This window comes from Oxyura jamaicensis, chromosome 2, assembly GCF_011077185.1.
Source record: "Oxyura jamaicensis isolate SHBP4307 breed ruddy duck chromosome 2, BPBGC_Ojam_1.0, whole genome shotgun sequence".
In the NCBI taxonomy this organism is placed as follows: Eukaryota; Metazoa; Chordata; class Aves; order Anseriformes; family Anatidae; genus Oxyura; species Oxyura jamaicensis.
Window position 1 is genome coordinate 20298703 of NC_048894.1, and position 24342 is coordinate 20323044.

General features: G+C 36.6%; 1 protein-coding gene across 1 annotated transcript in view; it reads right to left on the minus strand.

Moving 5' to 3' along the window:
• Positions 1 to 569: 569 nt before the first annotated feature.
• MALRD1 (MAM and LDL receptor class A domain containing 1) overlaps positions 570 to 24342 on the minus strand; it is a 283122-nt gene continuing 259349 nt past the window's right edge. Inside the window, exons 37-41 of the mRNA XM_035319205.1 lie at positions 12610 to 12692; positions 12427 to 12517; positions 3694 to 3769; positions 2006 to 2062; positions 570 to 1259 (exon numbers count right to left, since the gene is read on the minus strand). Of these exons, the coding sequence (XP_035175096.1) occupies positions 1143 to 1259; positions 2006 to 2062; positions 3694 to 3769; positions 12427 to 12517; positions 12610 to 12692 (424 nt within the window). The 3' untranslated portion in view covers positions 570 to 1142. The remainder of the gene's footprint in view (positions 1260 to 2005; positions 2063 to 3693; positions 3770 to 12426; positions 12518 to 12609; positions 12693 to 24342) is intronic.

Consider the following 24342-nt stretch of genomic DNA (forward strand, 5'->3'; position numbering starts at 1 on the left):
GAAGAGAAGAGAAGAGAAGAGAAGAGAAGAGAAGAGAAGAGAAAAAGTTGAAGAAAAACAAACAAACCAAACAAAAACCAAAACCTCCACCCAAAACTAAGCAGTCCCATGCATGATAGGATGAAGCCAGGTTTCTATGCACTTTTCTGTGTGGAAACCTGAAAGTCCAATAGATGTCAAGCATTTCAGATTTCCCTAAATTAACACAGATACTATCTGCTATCCGGATGTTTCTTTTAATAAATCTGAAGAAGTATTGTATCTTTGAAACTTGCCAATGGGTTTTAAATTAAGTGAAAATACAGTAAGGGAGGAAAACATAAGCACAGCAGAAACATTTAAACCTTCAAGTTGAAAACGACCACTAGATAATTCAAGTGGGCATTAGAGAAGATGACATATTCTAGTTTGTCTAGAAAATACATTTCTCTGTAAATCACTATGCTAAACATCAGTAGCACTGTGGTAACCATTGTAGAGCTGACTATAGGGTATTTGGTCAGATATGGCTTTCAAGGTTAATATTAAATATACTTATTTATATACTATACTTATTTATATACTATACTTATTTAAAATAAATGTACATACCAGTATGTCACATTGCTGAATCACATACTGAGCTGATATTCATATCCATGATTTATGACCATTTTTTATTAGCTTGATATGCATCTAATTATAAAAATACTTTCCTTTTTCTTCTGCCCCTTGGAACACTAGAACAGCCATTTAAAATCCCTTTCTAATGTAAAATTACAAAAATGTTTGTTTTCATTTCTCAAATAATAGGCACAAAATTATGATTCTCAGACCTCAGGAATTTGGATTGGATTAAACATTTTATTAACATACGGGAATTTGAATTGCCCAAACGCAAAATGAATTCACAGTTATAGTTACCAATCCATTTCTGCATCAACAGAAATATGAAAGAAGACTACATATGTATATATGGATTGATATACATTTATATATATATTTATGTATTCCATTTCAATGTAATGTTGCATTCTGAATATAATTATACCAATAAAAGAGTATTATGTAGGGAGTTATTCATTCGTATTGCAAATGCTGCAGTATCATAATATACTTTCAGATTTTAGAACAAATCTTCAGGCAAAGAGTCACAAGCAATATTAATCCTGTTTTCTGTCTATTTTCAAGGAACTGCATAATTTCTCCATGTCTTCTGTTGCCTCACCATAGAGAGGATTTAGAAAAGAGGTAGCATTCACACCTTCATTGAATGGATACTAAAAGTAAAAACAAGAAAATTGAAAGAAACAACTAATTCAATTAGTTAGAGCATAAGAATGGCTGTAGATTTTCAAGTGTCAAAGTAATATGGTAAGTTCAAATAAATTGATAAAATCTCTTAAAATTCTAGACCAGATTTTCAGCTGACAAAAGACAGCATAGCTCCACCAAAATCATCGTACACCATGTATACCTGGCTAAATCACTTAACCCTCTTCTGCATCTGTTCCCTCTTTGTTTTACTTGTCTGCAGAGCTCTTGCTCCAACATATAGTATTATTTGGGGAGAATCCATGTAACAATAGTGTAATTGAAATAGGTCACTAATTTTGTTACATGGTGTTGTAGGAGAAACAATGCAGACATATATCTCTTGAAAGATACTTCAGTTCATTACCAGTTCTAATTTTCTTGACTGAGGAACGTATCAGAAAATATATATATATATATATATATATATATATATATATATATAATATGAACTCTTCAGGCAAGGACTTTTATTGTTTTAAATATTTTATTCACCATCTGTCTTACTGGAAATTTTTGAACTACTATATGACATAACAAGCAGCTACAGTAAATAGCATTCATGAAATTTATATTTTGAGGACCTTGGTGGCCATTACAGCCCTGGTCATCTTTCTCAGAGTTCCAGAGTTGCAAATACAAGTTGCTACATCATTTTATTTAATAGCCCAACACATATCCTACTTTAGAATATAAATATGTTATTACATACCTCATGCCATGGAGAAACACTGATTTGTACAGTGGGTGAGGTGGTGTACCCGGGAGACTGTAAAAAGACACAACTGTTTCAGCATATTTTTATTGAGCTGCAAGTGATATTCAGGAAATATCATTCCATGTGGCTGTCAAAGTAACACACCCCATGAATGCAAAAGTACAAACAATAGTGTAGAGAGTGTGTCAACACTAGGCTTGCATAGTTTAAATGTTCAGAAAAAGTGTGGTGAGAATTGTTCATTCTTATGAAATTTAGATGCCCATAATTGCTTAACTTGTGGGTATTCAGTCTGAGATAAGAGTTGTTGTTTATGTTTTACAGTATCTTTTGATTGGTGATACGTCACTTGGATTTAAGGTTCATCAGACTCAGGAAAAGCTCATAACTTGTTTTCTCCTTTAAGGGAAGAAATAGTGAAACCACGTATATTCACAGTCTTAAAGAAAACGGGAAAATCTGGTACAGCATTGGACTTCAATCACAGTGCCTGGAGCTGTCTTCTATGAAAATCTCTTTCCAGACATTGTGATTCTGTTTTTTGAGCTTGCTATTAAATGAAGCATGTCAGGAATCTATTTTAACTAAAATACAAATGTCCTGATAAATTGGACATTATTGTGATGGGAACGTTTCCAACGTGGAACCCTCACAAATCCAAACCTATAAGTGAATTAACTTGATCTAATATCTCTAAAATCATTTGTAAGGAACCTTTTATAAAAAGTAAATGAGATGTCATAATTAATCCTGTTCAAAACTGTGGTGGAATCTTATATTATTGACTGTGGAAAGGACAAGGACATTTTATTTTATTTTTTTATTTCTAACCAAACCTAATTATTTCAGTGCTAATAAGTGTAGTATCAAAATGAAGATGTTTTAAATTTTATTTGGTTTCTAGTAAATCCAAGGTCTGTATTATTTTCAACAATAAATAGCAGAGAGAGCTACATTTTAAGTCAATTATATTTCTCTTGTTAAATGTAAAACATAAAGTTTAGCTACCACTCTAATGTGATAGTTAAATCTAACCTTGAAATATTTTACTGCACTGTGTTCACTTTTAGATATATATTTTGTTCGCAAACTTCTTTAATTACTATAGAAGTCTCTTAATTACGATCACCAAATGGCATTAGGGAAAAATGTGGCCAAGGATCAGATAGTGTGTAGACTTGTTTGTTTAGTTTCAAGATGAATTTTCTAGTGACGGAAATAGTAATGCACATTTTATTAAACTTATGTGAGTGTGCAAAGACAATTTGAGTAATGATTGTTTATTATGTTTGTAGTATTATTTTATTTTTTATATTTATTTTTTCCAGAAGAAAAACATGGACATAAGTCCCAGTGAGCTTTTCTTCAATATGTTTGGCTAAATATTTAATGCAAAACAAATATTTAATGTAAAACTTTTTTTTTTTTTTTTTTTTTGTGTTTGTTTTTCAGATTCAATAGCCCACAGCCAGTATTTGTTTAAAACATTCTCAGAACTGAATTGACTTCAAATATGCCTCTGTACTGAAAATGCATTGGAACTGAGCTGAGTGATGCAACAGTTTAGCCTTCTTTTATTAGCATTCAGTGAGGAATTACACAGTTTGTTTTAATGGGGAACCTATTTGATGTTAACAACCTCACGTTTTTCTGAATGTATAGGAACAGCTATTGCTGCTTACCTTTACTTTCCCAGGTGAATTAAGGTCTTCATACAATGGGTTGGCAAATGAAGTATTAGTCGTTTCCTCTCGTTTCCTTGAAAAGTCAAGAACAACAACAGTAACAAAACACAATATCAGACAGGTTGTCAAAGAAACAGATAATTTCATGATGAAAAAGCCTTTTTAAAATAGTTTTTTTTGTTGTTGTTGTTGTTTTTTTTTTTTAAAAAAAAGGCTAAATATATTCCCATTTGAGCTCTACTGAAATGAATGAAAATAAACCAATGTTCTGTATAAGTGTGATATATTAAAATAATTATTTTTCATTTGTTTCTGTTAGAAAATATAAAGCTATTAAATATTCATCAAATGCAAGCACTGCTATACATTAGACAAAACAAGATATTAGCTAAAAAAATTGCATTGCTATAATGTGTATAAACTTTTTAAATTTATTCATAAAAACTTACATTTTAGGCCATTTATATAATCAGAAAGTTCTAAAGTTGTAAGAGTTCTTCTTAATTTTGCTGGAAAGTCAGGAATACTTTAAGAATCACTGAAGTTATTGGAATACCAAGGATTTATAATCATAAATTTTATTTTATAATCATAAATCCTTGGTATTCCAATAACTTCAGTGATTCTTGATGCAATGAGTGATTCTTGATGCAATGATTTCAGTGATTCAGCAATATATAATAGACAAATAGGATAAATTGTGCTAATTATGGGTCACCTGTTCATTACCTCAGCTGGAAGGTTAATTTATTTTATTTTATTGTATTTTATTTTATTTTATTGAAACATGAATGACCTGTGCCTATTGATTCTGCAAAAGCAATGCCTTTTTGGAGAAAGCACTTTCTACCTAGATCTGAAGTGTTTTTGTTTGTTTGTTTGTTTGTTGTTGTTTTGTTAGTTTGTTTTGTTTTGTTTTTCCAATATGGTTGACTTCAGAAGAGTGCCCAAGGGACAGATTTGCATGCCTTAATTCTGGTTTCTCATTTAGACATCAAAAACCAACTGTATGGGCTAACAGCACGATAAGGAATTAAACACTTGGGTTCTGCCAATAGTCAGTGTAGCCACTTCCAAAGGACAAGTCACACAATTAACAGTGGGAAACACCTTTAAAGTAACAATAGGAAATGATATGAATAGGGATGGCTCTAATTGTCTTTCATTTCCCACTCCCCCATTGACCTTATGCAATTTGCGCAAGGCATATATATATTACATATTTGAGTAAGAACACACTGAGTACTTAGGTGTGTCCTGATGGAAAGGAGACTGAACACACATCTCCAGCTTCCTCTGCAAATCCATTAACCAGCAGGGTGCTGTGCAAAACTGTGGGCACACACACACACACACACACAAAAAAAAAAAAAAAAAAAAAAAAAAGAGCATTGACAGTTTTTTTCAACAAATTCTCAACAAATTCTCTCTGCCTGCTGTATTTAGAGCTGAAAATGCTCCTGCCTGTGTGTATGAGGTTTTCTTAAGCATGAAAATTCAAACTTGCTCAGAGTGTCCAGCATATTTCAGACGTCCCCCCACTTTAGGTCTGAATCACAAAAGAGTTTATGTAGTTGGGCACCTAATCTGAGGGACCATAGGAATTTTATGTGCATAATATGGACATTGTTTGAATTTACACAACCCAGATTCAGATGAAGTGGAGAGTAAGCTTTGTTAATTGCTCTCCTGTTCTTAAGATTTTTTTTTTTTTTTCAAAACAATATTTTGGATGTAACTTTAAGTGTATTACCTTAAAAATTACATATAGGCTATACATATATGCATATATATTCAAAGGTATTTATACAAACATGTGTATGGATGCACCCGGGTTGTTAATGTAGCAAAAAATATTTTAAAGTGTATACCAATAATTATCCTTTAAAATTTCTGAAATCGTTTGGATGACTTAAAATACCTCAAAGAATATACAAATGAAAATTTAGTCACATGTTTCCACAAATGTTATAATCCATCCATTGGATGAGGTGGTAATTGCCTGAAGAAGAGGGTGCTTAGGAAGTGAGATGATGCACTCATGTTACTTTACATGTTGTATGTACATCCCTATAAGTAAATGCAACACATTAATTTTTTTACTAAAACATGAAGATTTCCTTATTAGAGTAAAGCTGTGTAATGCTCAGTCCAGTACTCTGTCACCAATATAGTTACTGCTGAGGAAAGCATAAAAGTGCAGTATTACTCAGTAGAGTAAGTATTGCCATCTGGTCATCAGTTTACATCCTAATTTTAAACTGCCTGATTAGGTAGCTGAACTAAATGTATTGCAGTAGCTTGAGTTAAGTTCATTCTTGCAGTGCTTGCTGTGACTGCCTTGCTATAACTGAAACATTACCCTTACTGGAAATTATATCTCATTGCTACAGTAAGGAGCAATATGCCCATCACGAGGTCTCATGATGGGAAAAAAGTTACATATGTGTTACCATTCTACAGTATGGGCAAAGGTAACCCATCACTCACAAAAATGATGAGTCAGAATAATTAATAAATTTGAAATGTTGATAAATGTCGTTTATGTAAAAAAAAACATAAATTCCAAGTTCAGGAGACTGTAACAAGCAGAGAATGAGAATAAATAGTGTTAAAAAAGCCAAGCATGTGATGCTGTAGGAAAGGAGAAAAAAATAAGACTCAAACGTGGGTGTTTGAGTTCCAGGGGGAGATGGATTTTCTAACATAACCATAAATACCACAATAGGAAAGGAGAGGATTAATCATCTTGGAATGCATACCAGGTCACATGGGTCATAGCTTTGCTAAAGTCATCTGTATTCCTTAGTAACAAAAACTACTGCCTTGTCATAGGGTTTTCCATACAACCCTGATGGGAGAAAATTATATACTCCACAAAATATCTTCCAGAGTAGAAAGGGACTGTTGAGTAACATCATGCTTTCTAATGGAAAATCAAAGTATCTAGATTTGATTGGTTTGGATGTAACAATTTAGAATTCTTCACTTTTCCATGTACCTCTCAAAGAAAAATCAAGTATTTCTCTTTATTAGTGCACAATTTTGTAGGAAATATATAGTACAGAAGAATATTTATCCTCAGGTTTATAACAACAACAAAATTCTAGTGGACCAAAGGGTCTCTTATAATTAAAATACTAATTAAAATAATCCCTTAAAATAATCCTTTATACTGGTTTCAAAGCTTCTGTTCTAAATAGTAAACATAACTCAAGATCTCAATTTCCAAAGCATTTATAAAACATTTTAAACTAAATTTACATTTGCAACAGTAGGTTGTTTTGCATATCCCACAGAAGAAATGGGAGACAAGATGCAAGGAGGGAAGACACTCCAAAAGCTTAATTTAGAATCACTCTAAAAGTCACTTGGTTGCTTGATTAGGTTACTAATATCCTGCCTGTGCTTCCTAGGTCTGTACCTTTTACATTTTTGGTCACTTAGGGAATTTTATATGTATATACATATATATATAGATATACATACATATATATATAGTCCTTTTTATCTTTCATCTTGGTAGCACTGAAGGCTCCAGACCAACCAATTTCCTCTATTCTTTCAGCATGTGATCTTCATTTTCTTTGCTTTCTTTCCTACGTGTAATGGCCATGAGATATACATTTCAGAAAAACTCTGAATAACAGCAGAAAGAACTGAATATCTCTTGTTATAGCACTTTTTTATCCTTGAGAAAAAAATATTCTACAGAAGGAATGGATTAGGATAGAAAAATTAGACTAATAAAAATAACAAATACAGGTCTTTTTTTTTTTTTTCCTTTTTTTTTTTTTTTTTTTCTTCACAACTATACCTTTTTCTCTTATTCCACACTAAGAGTATCTGTCTCCCTTCTAGTTCACAAGTGGAAAACCACTGAAAGAAATGTTGAAATAATTGTATTATCATCTGTTTATCACTTTGGGACAAAGGAAGAGAAGTATAGTAGCAACCACCTCTGGCAGTCTTTCAGATGTCCTTTGAGAACCTTCCCTGGAAAACATTATCTATTCCTCCACACCAAACTTCCAGAACTGGAGTTTTTGCCTAATTGGAGAGGGTACTGGGGACAGCAACTGGGAATGTTCATATTTGTAAGGAACCCTTAACTGTGAAGAAAGGCTGAAAGCACTGAGCTTGCTTAGACTAAAGAAAGCAGACTGTAAGGACCATAAAATTGGTCTTCAAGTATATAACAAGACATTTGCAGGGAGGAGGGGAATGTTCATCTGTAAATCTCCATGGCAAAAAGGACATGAGGTAGTGAACTTAAATAGCAGAAAGACATCTTAGCAGTTAGAAAAACATTTTTTTTTTTTTTTTTTAACTTTCTATCTGTACTACCAAGATTGCCTGAGGAGGCCATCAAATCCATGTTGCTAGAGTTCTTTAAGTGACATATTTGAGTCCTTCCTGTAACAGGATGAAGGATGACATTTGTGTGTCCTATTTCCCCGTGATTTTCTGTAATTCTAAAATACTTCCTCCAAGGTGCTATTTTTCTATCTATTGCCTTTGTGATACAATATAGTACAGGTATTCTTTGGAAAAAAATGTGTTCCGTGCTCATTTTGACATATAAGCAGTTTAGAGCATTAGCATTGCAGCTGATGGCACAGATCAAGAATAGAAAAGAAACAAGCTGAAAGGATCCAAAGACATTGACTGCATTGCAGGCAATCGCAAAGAAACACAGCTTAGCTGGATAGAAGGCATTTGAGTCTCTCTCTCTCTGTGTGTGTGTGTTTTGTTCTTGAAAGTAAAATGAAGCATGAGAGGGCAGCTGCAATAAATAAAAGCCAAAGTGAAGTTTTGTTTCTATTCGGTCAATAGAGACAGATGCCACTGAAGGAGTGAAGTAACTGGCAGCCTTCCCTTCTGACCTAGAACACGTCATCTCTGGAGCATGTACAGGAATGTGAGAAACATAAGCTTCCTCCAATTTGGGTATTCTATACAAAAGTTTCACATATCCCCAGCTGGGATCTGAGAAGTTGCTTGCATATCTGAATGCCATTGTGGTAATGAAATCCACTGCTGCCAAGCCATGTGGCAGGCTGCTTTCGTCCATTAGTAAATAAACTTATGTGATGATTTCCAGTAACTCCCACACAGGCACTGAAGATTTTAAAGCCTGCAGATCAGAGATGAAATTCTTGCTAAAGAAGGAGAAGGAGAGAGTGAAAGAAAAGAACATACTTTCTAGGTTGGAGAGAAGGGATAAGGCACTAACACTCTTTCCAGTGAAGAAAAGAAGCATGTAATGTAACTGTCAGGTTCTCACCACTGCTAGCAACACCTTCTAAGGCTGCAGGTGACTAAGGGGTCATGAGCCTACCCCTTCCTAGTAGTTAGCTAGTTTTCTAGTGAAAAAGAAGTAGTTCTGTTGGACTCTGAAACTTTTCCTCTAGCTCTTGTGCACACTTCTGTGCCATTTTTTTTTTTTTTTTTTTTTTTTTGAGGTACATATGCATCTGCACTCCATTTAAAAATGTCCTGAGAGGTAGCACCTATACGTGAGTGTGCTTCTTTGAGGAGCAGCTACAAATGCCTGTACATGTGGTTCTATAGCAGGAAGGAACAAAGGAGACTCTTACAGAAGTTATTAAAAAATAGCTAGGAAAGAATTTATCAAAAGTCAGTAAACTTTTGCTCAAGTGTGCAAAAGCTTCATTGTTAAAAATTGGCCAAGCAGGCAACCTTAGAGTATGGAGTTCCTCTAATGCCTAACACCTTTAAGAAGACAACATGACCCAGGAAGTCTAAGGGTGGACACAAACCTTTGAAACAAAAGTGAGTTGTAGGAAAGCATCGTGTGCATAATTAAATGCCTCAAGATCACCAAATTGCCTTTAAAAAATGAGGAGAAAAATCTCATGCCTCTGTGTGGTGCTGTCACATTGTACATTTTCCAGCCTTATGCAAACACAAGTCACTTCTTATTCTAAAACTTTATCTTAAAGATCCAAACTGCAGTACTATAACACTGGCTACATTTTGGCTAGTCACTGCTGATTGCTCGTTAAGTAGTTACGGAATAACTTGCATTAATTTACTGCTATGCTTCGAGCTATGACTTTTATATACAAAATCATGCTAGTTACTAGGTAGTTGGAGAGACCATCTGGATGAGTTTATGTTCTCAATTTCAAAGTTTCAGATATAATTGTTTTCACAAATTCACAATTTCAATCAAATTATCATTCAGTAGTTCGATTAGTTCTTGATGAAGACTATAAAATGCATTTTAACTAACATTTTAAGTCAACTGTAATTAAAAACAATGAACATATAAATTTAGATTCTGTACCATGGGTTAAAATCACCATCATTATAACTTACCTTTTTGGCAGCTCCAGTGAAAACAATCAAGACCAGAATGTGTAAACTACCTAACCTGATTCTCTTCATTTCAGAGCTTTAATATTTCCTTAGTGCAATAGTGAGAAGATCCTTGTTCAACTCTGTTTAATTTCATTCCTAACAAGAGTCTAAAATGTTTGGCATGTTGCAACATGGTACCTTTTCATGTACAAAAGCAAACAAACTTGAATCCCCACCTCTCTAGGTGTTTTTGTTTGTTTGTTTGTTTGTTCTGGGGCACATATAATTACAAGAAAGAAAAAGAAATATTCCCTGAATACAGATATGAAGGTTGAAGAGAAGTAGAAGCCTCTGCAGTAAACCTTAAGCAAACATTCATGAAAGAAAATCATAAAAGAAGGTGTTTATAGCACAAGAAAAGTAGCTTAAGAAAATAATATGATTAATAAAACAAACAAACAAGTTCTATTTGCAAAAATATTAATTGAAATTACAAAAAAATAAAATCAAGCAGCTCTTGCAATACACCTTATCTTGCACTTGTGAGGTGCTTTTCCATATGTGTACTTTAGCAGGTTGTGTAAATGGAAATGCATTAATTCTTAAAGCCTCTGTGAAGCACGATAAGGCAATGCTATTATTCCCATTTAACAGAAGGTGAAGCAGACATAAAGAAAGTAGGTGAAGCTATGCTCTCAATTAACAGTAGCACAATCACTAAATGTTCTTGCTTCCCCATTTTCCTTCTGTGTTTATAGACAACTGTCTGCCAGGGATAGTGTGCGGTGTTAGGAAAGGTGTCAGCAGCAATAATATCATGACAGGAGTCTGTACAGTTTAGTAGATCATTTGGGAGATAACAACATCCCCAAAGAGAGAAAGATTTAGAGCAAAGAAGAGGCTTAAAGGAAAAGAGACATACTTGAAGATGAATTCCGGAGAAAAAAATGTGGGGTGAGAGAAATCTAATACAAAATGCAAAAGGCAATTCACTACAGGAATTCCTGAAATGGACGACACTGTTAGGTACCTGCTGATGGAGAAGGATCTAGCAGAATACATAAAGAGATAGGCAGAGAGAAAAATACAAATGTTAGAGGAAAATAAAAAAATAGGAGAAAAAATCTTATCTTAGGAAGATGAGAGAAACTAGAACTTATCAGAGAAGGAAGTGCTAAGAGATAAAGGAACTGTGAAATAATGAACTGTCAGTCAGGGGTATGTCTTAAATAAACTGGAATCAAATAACTGGATAAAGAGAGATCTCTTTACCAGTACTACTGGTAATGTTATCCAAAGCACTTGAAATAAATTTTGAAATAAAACAACACCAATTTTGCTGTTTGTTGTTGTTTTTTCATTCAGTAAAGATGATCTCTATGCAGTGGGGTGTCAGAAGATAATTTACTTGCACAGTACTAATAGCAAGCATAATACTGGATGGAAGAAACATGTATTTGAGATGAAAAATTGCCATCTAGAGCTCTCCTTCACCATGAGTAAGACCAGTACTTGAACCACAGGCCTGCACTGGAGTGGTGCTAGTGAAAGACAGCATTACTAGACAATGGGTGTGAGATGAAGAGGTAGAGGAAATGGGTGGAAGGAACAGATAACATGTCATTGGTGAGGCACATCTAAAGAACCACTGATTAAGAGGCCTAGCACAAAATTAAACAGAAAACCAGACTGAGTGTCTGTAGGAAGTAAAGGAGAGGAAACAAACACAATTATTTGTGGATAAGACCACATGATTCTGCAGTTTATCTGCTTGTATTTTTCCAATTTATCAGAGACGTTTATACAAAACACTAGTCTTTTAAAGTGGAGGAAAAAACCTAACACTTACTCCATCCAGTTATCAGAGGGAAAGGGAGAGTTCCTCAGATGTCTGTAAGCATTGGAATATTTAGGGCAAAACTGTTCCTTTAAGGCAAAACTGTTCCTTTAGGGCAAAACTGTTCCTTTAGGGTAAAAATGTTCCCCCAGGGAAAATTCTTAATCAGTAGCTTCAGGAAGAGCTGTGAACCTGCCTTAAAAAAACTAATTTAGCCTCAGAGGTTTCAAGAAACCACAAATACATCATATTTTTCATATTTAACTGTCATGTACAAAAATCAGAGCTACTGCTCTTAGGATGGATTAATTTTATAATTTAAGAATAGTTATATAAAGTTGAATCAAAATAATCTAAAAGTCAAGCCATAACTCATTGTTTCCAGTCTGGGTTCCACTAAGACCAAAACTAGGTTGTTGCAAAATTAGGTTTTACATTTAGTGTTGCATATGAAGGCACAGAGACTGTGGGGATATTTAAAAGTTGAAACCAAGGAGACTGGGCAGTTAGCCATTGTTTTGTGCCACATTTGTGTCTGCTTTACACAAAATAAAAGTTTCACTTACATTTCAGGCTCTTTCTTCTTCCATAGGAAACACAAGGCAGCAGCTGCAATTTTAATCAGCAAGAAACCGATACCCAACCCAATCCAAATATCTGCAAAAATCAGAGAAATCAAAGGCTGTAATAAGAAAAAGGAAACACTCAAAGGATGAATAGAAAGATATTTCTTTTTTTTCCAGACCCACCTTTTCTAAGGAGACTTGAAATTGGAGGTTGAAGAGGCTTAGCACTTATGTGACAACGGTTTCCTTTCCATTCTTTTCCACATCTGTGAATGAAACAAAAATTTCTGAAAAAGGGAGAAGCAAGGATTGTAAACTGTGATGAGCACAGAAGAAATACAAATCCTTTCAACCTTTTCTGCCAGTGACCAAAGCTCAATCAGGAGTCACAAAGACTTAGAGAATGAAATTTGTTAGAAATACATGAAACAAAGAATCATCCCCACACAAAACAAAACAAACAAAAACAAAACATAAAACCCATCAAAATTCAAAGACTACAACTGTCTTCCTTACCCATGTTGGCATAGTATAGTTATCCCCACAGCAAAATAAATCTGACTCATTTCACTTCTCATTTCCCTACTTTCCCTCATGTGACGGTTAAATACATTTCTGAACTGGGGATCTGGGACCCTGTTATAGAGAAAGATACACAATTAGAGATGAGAAAGCTTTCTCTCCCCATCTGTCTTTTTTTTGTTTGTTTGTTTTTCTGTTTTATTGTAAAAATGATATCCCTTCAACAAATGTCTCTTCAAAACCTAAACACTCAATTTGAGCTAACAACTGTAACCATGTCAAATTATAGTAAATTTGCTGTTTAATTCAAATGCAATCTTAATTTGAAGGAACCAAAATACAAACTGACACAAGCTTTACAGTTGTTGCATAACAGTTAATTACAGTGCCCAAGTGTGTATCATTTCTCTCTTTATTTGTTTTAGCTTTGGACTAGTAGCTTTTATTTTGTCCTTCACCGTCAGGGTAAAGAGAACTTGGAGACCCAGGTCTCGGCTGCCTCTGGTGAGACGTGGCCATTTGGATTGCTCCACACAGATCTTCTGGGTACTCCAAGGAATCACAGATTGTGGTAGGCACCTATACGTACACACCCCAAATCAAGATTAGTGTGAAGGGTAATTTACACTGTAACAGTAGAGGTTCTTTACACTGTAGAGGTATAGCTGTGTACTGACAATTAAATTTCAGGCATCCCATTTAATGATCTGAATCCCACTGTGACTGTCTCACTGGGTTAACTTCTATCAGCTTTTCAATTATCTGAGTGACTGGTGGTTTAAGAACTCCAAAATTTCTCTCTCTCTCTTTTTTTTTTTTTTTTTTTTTTAACGAAGAAGTGACAGCAGTAATCCAGTTTCAGTCCTACTGATGTTGAAATAATTTCACTTCTCATGTCTTCCTTTTATGCTTTCACAAGCAATTAATTTGGGGGAATTTTATATTGAGCATCTTTCTCGCTAATAAACATTTAACATTTATTAACATAAACATTTTTTTCATAGTCATCAATTTTTATGATGTGATTTTACTTTATAATTGTGATTTGCTCTCCTACCCTTAAATGTATAATATGAAATTTCATATATACACAATTCAATCTTTAAATTAATGTTGTTTTATCTGAACACATGAGAACGAATGCTGAGCTGTTTGTCATGGGTTAGTACATGGTATTGTCTATGTGCTGTATCCTAGCAGCTGCACTCTGAGTTAACTGAGGCATTCTGGAGAGAGGAGAGTATTTCACTCTCCTGGAAAACAACGGAGTGTGTTCAGATGGATGTAGGGAGAGGCCAGTTAGCATGATAGGAGCAGCAAGCATCTGTCTGCAGCCTCACTGAAATTTTGGAGAATCCTGAAAGGAACAGGCTGTGTCAGAACACAGATTTATATCCTAGTCTCAGGGATGAACAGAGGAAGATGACTTCACCAAAGACCAAAAGAAACATGTGGAATTTGTTGTGACTTACGGGGCCATGCTGTGTGGAAAGTACCAGCCTTACTCAGACACAGATAGTAAAGGTTTGTTTAACCCATCTTGTACCACAGACCTGAGTTTTCTCTGGTTAAGGAGTTACTTTGTTCAAGGTTAGTAACTGGTATACTAATGAAGCCTAGCATTAGAGACTGAAGCTGGTAGTATCTTCTCACATTTGTTTTAAAGGAAAAGTGGAACAATTTCAGCTGACAGCTCAAGCTGTGCTGGAGACCCATTGTACTCAGTGACTGAAAATACCTGGTCCCTTTAGTCCTCCTTCTTCTTCAGGATACTACAAAAAATCATGTCAGCCATAAGCTGTTCTTTTATGCAGACTGATGATTTTATACAAATGTGAAATTGCTCTTGGGCTCATACCAGGCCCTGTGGATCCATGTAGAAACATTGCAATCTGATGGTAATCACCCATCAAAATCATTTTCTGATTGCTCTCGATTGTATAATTTCCTTTCTCCCCATTTGCCAGATTTTCAGCTGAGCTAGATATGCTTTTAACCAAAATTGCTCTCTTTCTTGTCACTGGAGAACTTACTTGACTGTAAAAGAAAGAAAGAGAAAACAGATTTGCAGCTGTGCACAAGCTCTACTCAGATATGGCAAAAGAGATGCCATCTGCTGCATTGCAGCCACCGGGGCATGGTGCACCTCAGAGCTGCAAAGACATAGTTCTGATAAAGCAAGTGTTTATACTGGCAACAGTATGGTGAAATCCCACTACCTAGTAATAGCTAATTATATCTTCATGTGCATTTACTAATGAAATATTTCTACTTATTCAGGTTATCTAAATTTGAATTATGGATAAATATCAAACACCTTTTAGTCTTCCAGGGAATTTATCTTTTTATACATTTAAACATATTTTATAATTGACTATGAACCAACTATGTTGGCTACTTATTCCCCTCCAGATCCCTCAATCCCAGAAGAATGGTTTTATGTTTCATGGCACATGCCAATTAGATAACTGTCAGTGTGTAATTTTGGCCAGTGAAATGACTTTCCACTGTGTGAAACTAGGTTGTTACTGCAAATGTCCTCCGACAATATCAACATTTAAAAAAAATGTGACAAATGGATTAAGTTGGGGTAAGAATAGTATTCTAAAACTTGGTAAGTAATTTGGACAAGTTCAAAAACAAAATGGTAGGGAAAAATATTGTGAGGATAGGAGCATAAGTATTTATAGGAGGTAGAAAACAAAGAAAAAAATTAAGATAGTAAGGCCAATCTAACTATCCAAAAAAAAAAAAAAAAGGAAAAAGAAAAAAGGAAAAAAGGATGGAAAAGGATTGCTAAGAAAAAAAATATATATATATATGAAAAAATGAGTATTAGGTTGGTGAAGATTTTCCACTTGTAGCTTCATGCATATATTTATTTGTTGATTTTAATCTTTGGATGAGGAAATTAGCAATCATTTCCACCAGCAAGGTAAAATATAAAATTATCAGAAAAATCCAAGTTATAATTTGAAAAGCCATTCATCTCTTTCTAAGAATTGGCTGTTCATTCATAACTTGCAAACATCTTCTCAAGTAAGAAACAAGAGAAAAATAGAGTTACAGCTTGCTGAGAAGCCTACAGCTTTCAGTGAAGCTGAGGAAAAGCAAAACAAAACAAAACAAAACCTGTTCATTAACACGTCTGGCTCTCAGCTGATACAGATGCTGCATGAGGCTTCTGCTGAAACGAAGCATTTCTGTGCACAGAGCAGGGAGAACTTGCATTAAATATCCCAAAAAAAAGATTGTTTTATAGATGTTTTACAAGATTTTTATCCTTTTATGGTTATCTTACTCTGTCGAAACTATAGGTGACTACAGTGCTATCACTGTGGCGGAGCTATCACTCACTAACTTGAGGGGAGAAAATAGAATGAAAATTTCAGTGGAACCAGAATCTGCTGATAACTCAGAGTAGAGGATATAACAGTTATAGATCTCAAATTTAAAATAAAATACAAATAATTCTAAACAAGTTACTACAGTTATTTCATTGCAAAATGAATAAATACTATAGATGTTACCTTATAGAGGATAACAGGAGATTTACATAAGAAATCCAGAACAATGAGAGTATTCTACAGGTCTTCAGATGATATACCACCATATATATAATTTTATCCTCTGTGTATCATCTCTGCTACACAATAGTTGAATAGCATTAGCAGCTGCTAGATTAACATCTGGCATGAGAGAGGGAGAGGAGAAGAGAAGCAACATCTGATGAACTTGTCCTGAATGCCTGACAGCATTTCATGCTGTTGCTGAGTTCTCAAACAGCTGCAGACACAATACCATTAGTATTAATATTAGTAAGAGAAGAAATAATAACATTCTATTTTACTGTAGCGATAAAAATGCGACATCAGTGAATCATCAAACTTATATGTAAAGATGCAAGAACCTTTATTTAGCCAAGCCCACCTGCTCTGAGGCCCCAGAAAGTTCCACAAGGATGACATGAATTTATACGTTCTCAAAACAAAATCCAGAAGCCATTGCAGGCCATCCTTTTCAGCAAGGAATCAAATTGAAATATCAGGAAAAAAAAATGGGAAAGGTAAGTTCCAAACCAGACATGGTATTAGTTCAAGGAAGAGGTTCCCCTTAGATATTTCTACTGAGGGCACAGAACATATTCTCCTATGCTTTTGTGTTCATAACAATACAGTCTCAACCACCAGACTTGGTCTTTGGCTGGTACTGCAAAGCTGTGTTAGTGAATAACAGTAATAATAATAGGCAGCTATATATGACATTAAGTCTAACTTCAACTTTCTGCTGTGCTGTGCTTGCCATATGAAATCCTGAAGTGAACTTTAATTACTTTAACAGCTCCAGGTAGGTCATAGCAGCCTGTGGCACACACCCGAGAGATGGCTCACTTGAAGTGTAGTTAATGGAAGAGAACACTCTTAATTACCTACTCACAGCTGTGCAAGGACTATATTTACAGTGCTTTACTTTCAGTTGGGAGGCAGAGAAGTTGCTTCTTCAAAGTCACTATTAGCTTCCTGTTTGACTGGAGCAGCTGGGAGTACATGGATGATGATATGGTGGAAGGACCTTACAGAGCACAGATCAACCATATCTTCTGGGCAATGTGTTAAATTTTCATTAGCAGGGTAATGGGAATTTTGGAGAAGTTCCTAAATAATTATTTTCTGCTATTTTATTTTTAAGACAGGCAACTCTGAAAAGGACCTGAGTTCATTGTTTGAGCTGTGAAGCTGAAACTTTACATCATTTGTGTACAATTAATTTCCTTGGACTAATTACGTCTTGCCTAATTAGCAACAACAGATTTTACATAAGTCTTAAGCTTATCTGAAATATCCATTGCAATCCATTCAGACAGGAAGCTCCTCACAGTTGAAACAGGAAGGCCAGGAGAGAAAGACAGATGAAAGAGCATTTGAATCCTTCCATCCCAGTGCACATCCTAATCTATCCTGCCTGACAAAATGCCTTCTGCTATTAGCAAGTTCTTACAGGAAAGTGACCCTGCAGGAGAGAATGTTAACTCTCCAAGATTCCTTGTAGAATTTCCAGCTCATCATTTCCTAATACAGATATTGGTGATGCAGAGGAATGAACTTTAACATTGCTCGTGTTGCTGCATCCTGTGCCTGGGGTTATGCCTCATTTCACTCAAAAAATGAAAAACAGACATGTTTTTTGTTGTTTTTGGTGTTCATTCAGGACAAGTTTAATTTACAAGAACATGTCTGGCTGTCATAGTGCTGCATTTCAGAATATCAAACATTATGCTGTATTATAGATAGTATATGCAAAACTCAAAATAAATGCAGATGTGTATTTGATGGTTTATTTTCCTACTGACATCTGATCCCTTACTTGTGCAATTATTTCCTTCAGTGTGAGAGAGATTAAAAATTCTACCGCTCTAATGCATCAGTATTACACATGGGTCTTGAATAGTGGTGAATGACAGGAGGAAATCTTGGCAGAAGGCAACCAAGCCCATGACCTCCAAGAGCAAGCATGAACACAGTGCCTTGTTAACTTGGAAAGAGAAAGTTCCAACAAGCTGTATTTTCAAAGAAGACTTTGAAGCATGTGAAAAACTGAATGCTGAAATCTGTTTTCTTTTTTTCTTCTTCATCTTTTTTTTTTTTGCTTATTTGTTCATTTGTTTGCTTGCTTTTTTTTTTCCCACAACAGTAATTATTAATATTTTATAATGACTAAGGTTGTTTAGTATAAAACAGTGTTCCATATTTTACTTTTTAAAATATGTTAACTTTTGCAAACATATTGTATTTGTTTCACCTTTTTCAAGAGTCCTCATATTTTATGTTATAGGTGATGTTAATCTAGCAGCATTCAAAGCATTAATTGCAATAATTACTAAGTATACATTCAGCATATCCTCTGCACTTCTCTTTGTACTTCTCCAGATTTTATAATTTAATTGCGAGGTCCTTTAAATGTTTGCATTAATACACAGATTGAACATCAAAAAATATCATGAAAAGTTAATCATCTTTTGTGATCATGGAAATGCCTACAGATTTTTTATTTTTACCTATTTATTTAAATCTACACGTGTGTAAAAAGAATTGCTCAAGTCATAGAGACAAAACAGAAAAAAAGTAACTGCTAGACAAACAACAGTGACCAAAGCTGCTTCCGTCCACAGAGATTTCATAAGTAGATTGGAATGAGATAAACTTGGTATGTCATAAATGTTAAAACAATACTAGTTTCTATTTTTGTCTACAAGTGTCAGTAGCATAGCTCACTCAGTTACTGACAGAAAACAGTTAATGAATGGGAAGTGCAGAATTAACCATTTCTACTTGCCAGAGGTCTCTCTATCATTCCCATCAATAACTCTTGGCCAAAAAACAATTTTTCTCTCTTTCAAGACACATCTGTTTTATTTATTTTTATCTGAAACGTGTGCCATAGAATAAAACCTACTCTGCTACGTTATGTGTATATTCAGAGTGGCCAACAGTTAGTCAGCTAACCATTTAATGCATGGTATTAGCAGTATTTAAATTAAGGCAGTAAAATGTAGATTAATATATTCATATTTTTGACTGCATTAAAATAAGTAGCATGACTCTTTATTTTAGGAGTATTCTCTAGAGATTGTTTTTACTTATAAATCAGCTACAAAGCATCAAGCCTGTGTCTTCTGTGTGAACTCAGATTTGGCATTGCTATGTTCATAATACATAACATGGGGATGATTACATATATGAGTGTTGACATTATTCAGGAGCAGTGCCACCCCTATTGGACTATACAGCCTGCTCCAGGAGAGGTGACAGAAAATACAGGGGGAAAAAAGGAACAAAACAAAACAAAAAAAAAAAAAGGAAAGAAAAAAAAAAGAAAGAATTCTCTGCAGAATACAGACTTTATGTCCCTCTGTTATATCAGTGCAGAAGAAGCTCCTCTGTTCACTAGTCTTTACAGTTAGTATTACGCAAAATAAGCTTCACTGGATGTTTATGAGTATGATGAAAACAGCAACTCTTCATTCCATTGTAGGAAAAAGTAAACGCTACCTCAGAAAGGTAGTTATCCACTTGCACTGTCTGTTATTAACAATGTACTCAAATAAATAAATAAAAAAAAAAAGATTCATCAGTCTTTAATGCTGATCCAAAATATATAATATTCCAATAGCAAAATAAATGCAGGAATAGCCTCAGAAGATATACTTATAATGAATACTTTTGCCAGCTCTCTGTAGCTGGAACAAGGAGACATATGATTACCTCTGTGGTTAAACCCACAGGACATGTGGGACAAAGAGAAAACTCTTAGAAAAGATGTGAAGTGGGTGATAGCCATGAATGTCAAGAGCTTCAGATCGAACATTCGAACACAAAAGCTGGAGAGGCAACCAGAGAATCCCTGAGCTCCAGAGAAGGATTTTCACAGAATCACAGAATCACAGAATTGTAGGGGTTGGAAGAGACCTTGAAAGATCATCAGATCCAACCCCCCTGCCAAAGCAAGTTCCTTACAGCAGGCTGCCCAGGTAGGCATCCAGATGGGCCTTGAATATCTCCAGAGAAGGAGACGCCACAGCCTCCCTGGGCAGCCCGTCCCACTGCTCTGTCAGCCTTACTGTGAAGAAGTTCTTTCGCATGTTGGTGCGGAACTTCCTGTGCTCTATCTTGTGGCCATTACCCCTTGTCCTGTCCCCACACACCACTGAAAAGAGGTTGGCCAAATCCCTCTGTCTCCCACACCTCAGGTATTTATACACATTGATGAGATCCCCTCTCAGTCTTTTTTTCTCCAGGCTGAACAGACCCAGGTCTCTCAGCCTTTCTTCATAGGGAAGATGCTCCAGGCCTCGTATCATCTTTGTGGCCCTCCGCTGGACTCTTTCCAGGAGATCCCTGTCTTTTTTGTACCGGGGAGCCCAGAACTGGACACAGTACACCAGGTGAGGCCTGACCAGGGCAGAGTAGAGGGGTACGATCACTTCCCTTGACCTGCTGGCCACTCTCCTTTTAATGCATGCCAGGATGCCATTGACCCTCTTGGCCACCAGGGCACACTGCTGGCTCATGGTCAACCTGTTGTCCACCAGGACCCCCAGGTCCTTCTCCTCAGAGCTCCTCTCCAGCAGGTCATCCCCCAGCCTGTACTGAAATGTCCATTTGTTCCTTCCCAGGTGCAGGACTCTACACGTGCTCTTATTAAACCTCATTTGGTTTCTTCCTGCCCATCTTTCCATTCGGTCCAGGTCTTGCTGAATGGTAGCACAGCCTTCTGGTATGTCAGCCACTCCCCCCAGCTTTGTGTCATCAGTGTCCTTGTAGAGGGCAGACACTATTCCCTCATCAAGGTTGTCGATTAAGATCTTGAACAAGACCAGACCCTGCACCGACCCCCGGGGAACACCATTAGTCACAGGTCTCCAGCCGGACTCTGTGCCACTAATAACCACCCTCTGAGCTTGGCCAGTCAGCCAGTTCTCAACCCACCCTGCTGTCCACTCCTCTATCCCACACTTTGTCAGTTTTGCTAGCAGGATGTCATGGGAGACAGTACCAAAAGAAAGCCTTGCTAGAGTCAAGGTAGATGACATCCACTGCTCTCCCCGCATCTACCCAGCCGGTGATGCCATCATAGAAGGCAATGAGGTGGGTCGAGCATGACTTCCCCTTGGTGAATCCATACTGACTACTCCTCATAACATTTAACTTAACATAACATAAACTCCTCAATTGCTTGGAGATGGCATCTAGAACAAACTGTTCCATCACCTTTCCAGGTTCAGAGGTGAGACTGACTGGCCTGTAGTTTCCCAGATGCTCCTTCTTGCCCTTCTTGAACACCAGAGTGACACTGGCTGTCCTCCAGTCTTCAGGCACCTCTCCTGTTCTCCAGGACCTTTCAAAGATGGTAGAGAGCGGTTCAGCGATCACCTCTGCCAGCTCCCTTAGCACACGTGGATGCATCCCATCGGGACCCATGGATTTGTGTGCGTTGAGCCCACTCAGACGCTCCAGAACCACTCTCTCTCCTGAACCACTCTCCTTTTGACACTGTTCCTCATGATATCATTGTCTCTAGATTGGAGAGACATGGATTTGATGGATGGATAAGGAATTGGTGGATAAGGAATTGGATGGATGGATGTTTGCACTAAAAGAGTTGCAGTCAATGGCAATGTCCCAGTGGAGATCAGTAATGAGTGGTGTTCCTCAAGGGTTACTGTGACCTGTTTAACATCTTTGTCAGTGACATGGACAATGAAATCAAGAGCATCCTCAGCAAGTTTGCTGATGACACCAAGCTGTGTGGTATGGTTGACAAGCTGGAGGGAAAGGATGGCATCCAGAGGAGCCTGGACAGGCTTGAGAGGTGGGCCTGTGTGAACCTCCTGAGGTTCAACAAGGCTAGGTTGTTGCAAGGTCCTGCACCTGGGTTAGGACAATCCTGAACACAAATACAGATTGGGTGGAGAGTGAGTTGAAAGCAGCCCTGAGGAAAAAGACCTGGGAGTGTTGGTGGATGACAAGCTCAACATGAGCCAGCAATGTGCACTTGCAGCCCAGAAAGCCATCTGCTTCCTGAGTTACATCAAATGCAGCATGGCCAGCTGTGTGGGGGCATTGTTTCTCCCCCCCATTCTGCTCTTGTGAGACTGTACTTGGGGGGCTGCATTCAGCTCTGGGGCCTCCAGCACAACAAGGGCATGGACCTCCTAGATCAAGTCCAGAGGAGGACCATGAGGATGATCAGAGGGCTGGAGCAGCTATCCTGTGAAGACAGGCTGAGGGAGTTGGGGTTGTTCAGCCTGGAGAAGAGAATGCCCTGGGGAGACCTTACAGCAGCCTTCCAGGACCTAAAGGGGGCCTACAGGAAAGCTGGGGAGGGACTCTTTGTCAGGGAGCGTAGGATTAGGTAATGGTTTTAAACTAAAAGATGGGAGATTTAGTTTAGATATTGGAAAGAAATTCTGTACTCAGAGGGTGGTGAGGCACTGGCACAGGCTGCCCAGAGAAGCTGTGGATGCCCCATCCCTGGATGTGTTCAAGGCCAGGCTGGATGGGGCTTTTGGGCAACCTGATCTGGTGGGAGGTGTCCCTTCCCATGGCAGGGGATTGGGACTAGATGATCTTTAAGGTCCCTCATTCTATGATTCTATGAATAACAAAAAGATACACCTTTGTACAAACTTTGGTGTGCTGCTTCCTACAACCATTAAACCACTGGGTGGAGATGGCAGAGGAAGTAAAATTTAGATATATTACAAGAGTACTACGAGTTATCAATACAGTGCAGCCTTGGAGGGGAAGGGGGGGTGGGGGGAGGGGGAAGAGAAAACTAAATAAAAACATGTAGCATGTAGATAAGGGCACAGTAACCCACTGGGAAAGAAGTGGACATTCTCTGAAACATTGTGTGCAGTTCTGGTCACTCTTGTTCAGAAAGATGAATTCAGTGGACTACTAAGCAGAGCAGACAAACAGAAAGTCTTTCTTTCAAGAGGATTCCAAAAGACTTCAGCTTGTTTAGTCTACTGGAAGAAGAGCCAAAAGGCATATGGTTTTTCTCTAGAAACACTTTGGATAAACAACAGAGATATTCATGTTAATGAAGGATACTGGCACACATAATTGGGTATAAACTGGCTATGAATAAATTTATGAAAAAAATATTAGAATGTATCCAAGCAGAAGAGAAAAGCTTTTATCTGTCCTTCATTTCCCATAGCACACTGCTTCAGAAGAGTCAGCCATCTAGCTAGTATCCTCTGCACCTGTTGCCACGTACATGAAAGAACTTCAGGTGTTGGAAACTCACAGAAAAACAGCATAGTAGAGAGGAATATTCAAGCCAGGAATTCCCCATAATTGGTCATAAAATGAATCTAACTAAATTTCAGAGTAAAATTATATGATGAGATTGTGTGTGATAACAAAGGCCTGGATTTGCTGACCCAGATATATGCTTTTATTCTGAAAACTGCCAGATTCATAGCTAACAAGTACAGAAGAATTAACATGAGGCAGAATAATATGGGGTATAAGCAGATTCTAAATCAAATGTAAGCACTCTGAGAAAAGACCTGGGAATCCTCATAGATTATTCAATGAAAGTAAGTGCTCAATTTGTGTCATAAAAACATATTATGCATAAAAAACTATGATAGAAAATATTAGAGATTACAGTGATTAAAATCATATGGCAGAGACTGAAAAGATCAGTTGTAATTTATACAGAAGATGAGTGGGAGTAGATATGCTAAAGGTAAACAAAATGATATATGGCAAATGGAAGAAAAATTGCTTGTTGCTGTCTATCCTCTAGAGCATTCAATCAAAATGAAAGGAAATACATCTTAAACTAATAATAAATAAGCTATTTGTCACATAGTGCTTA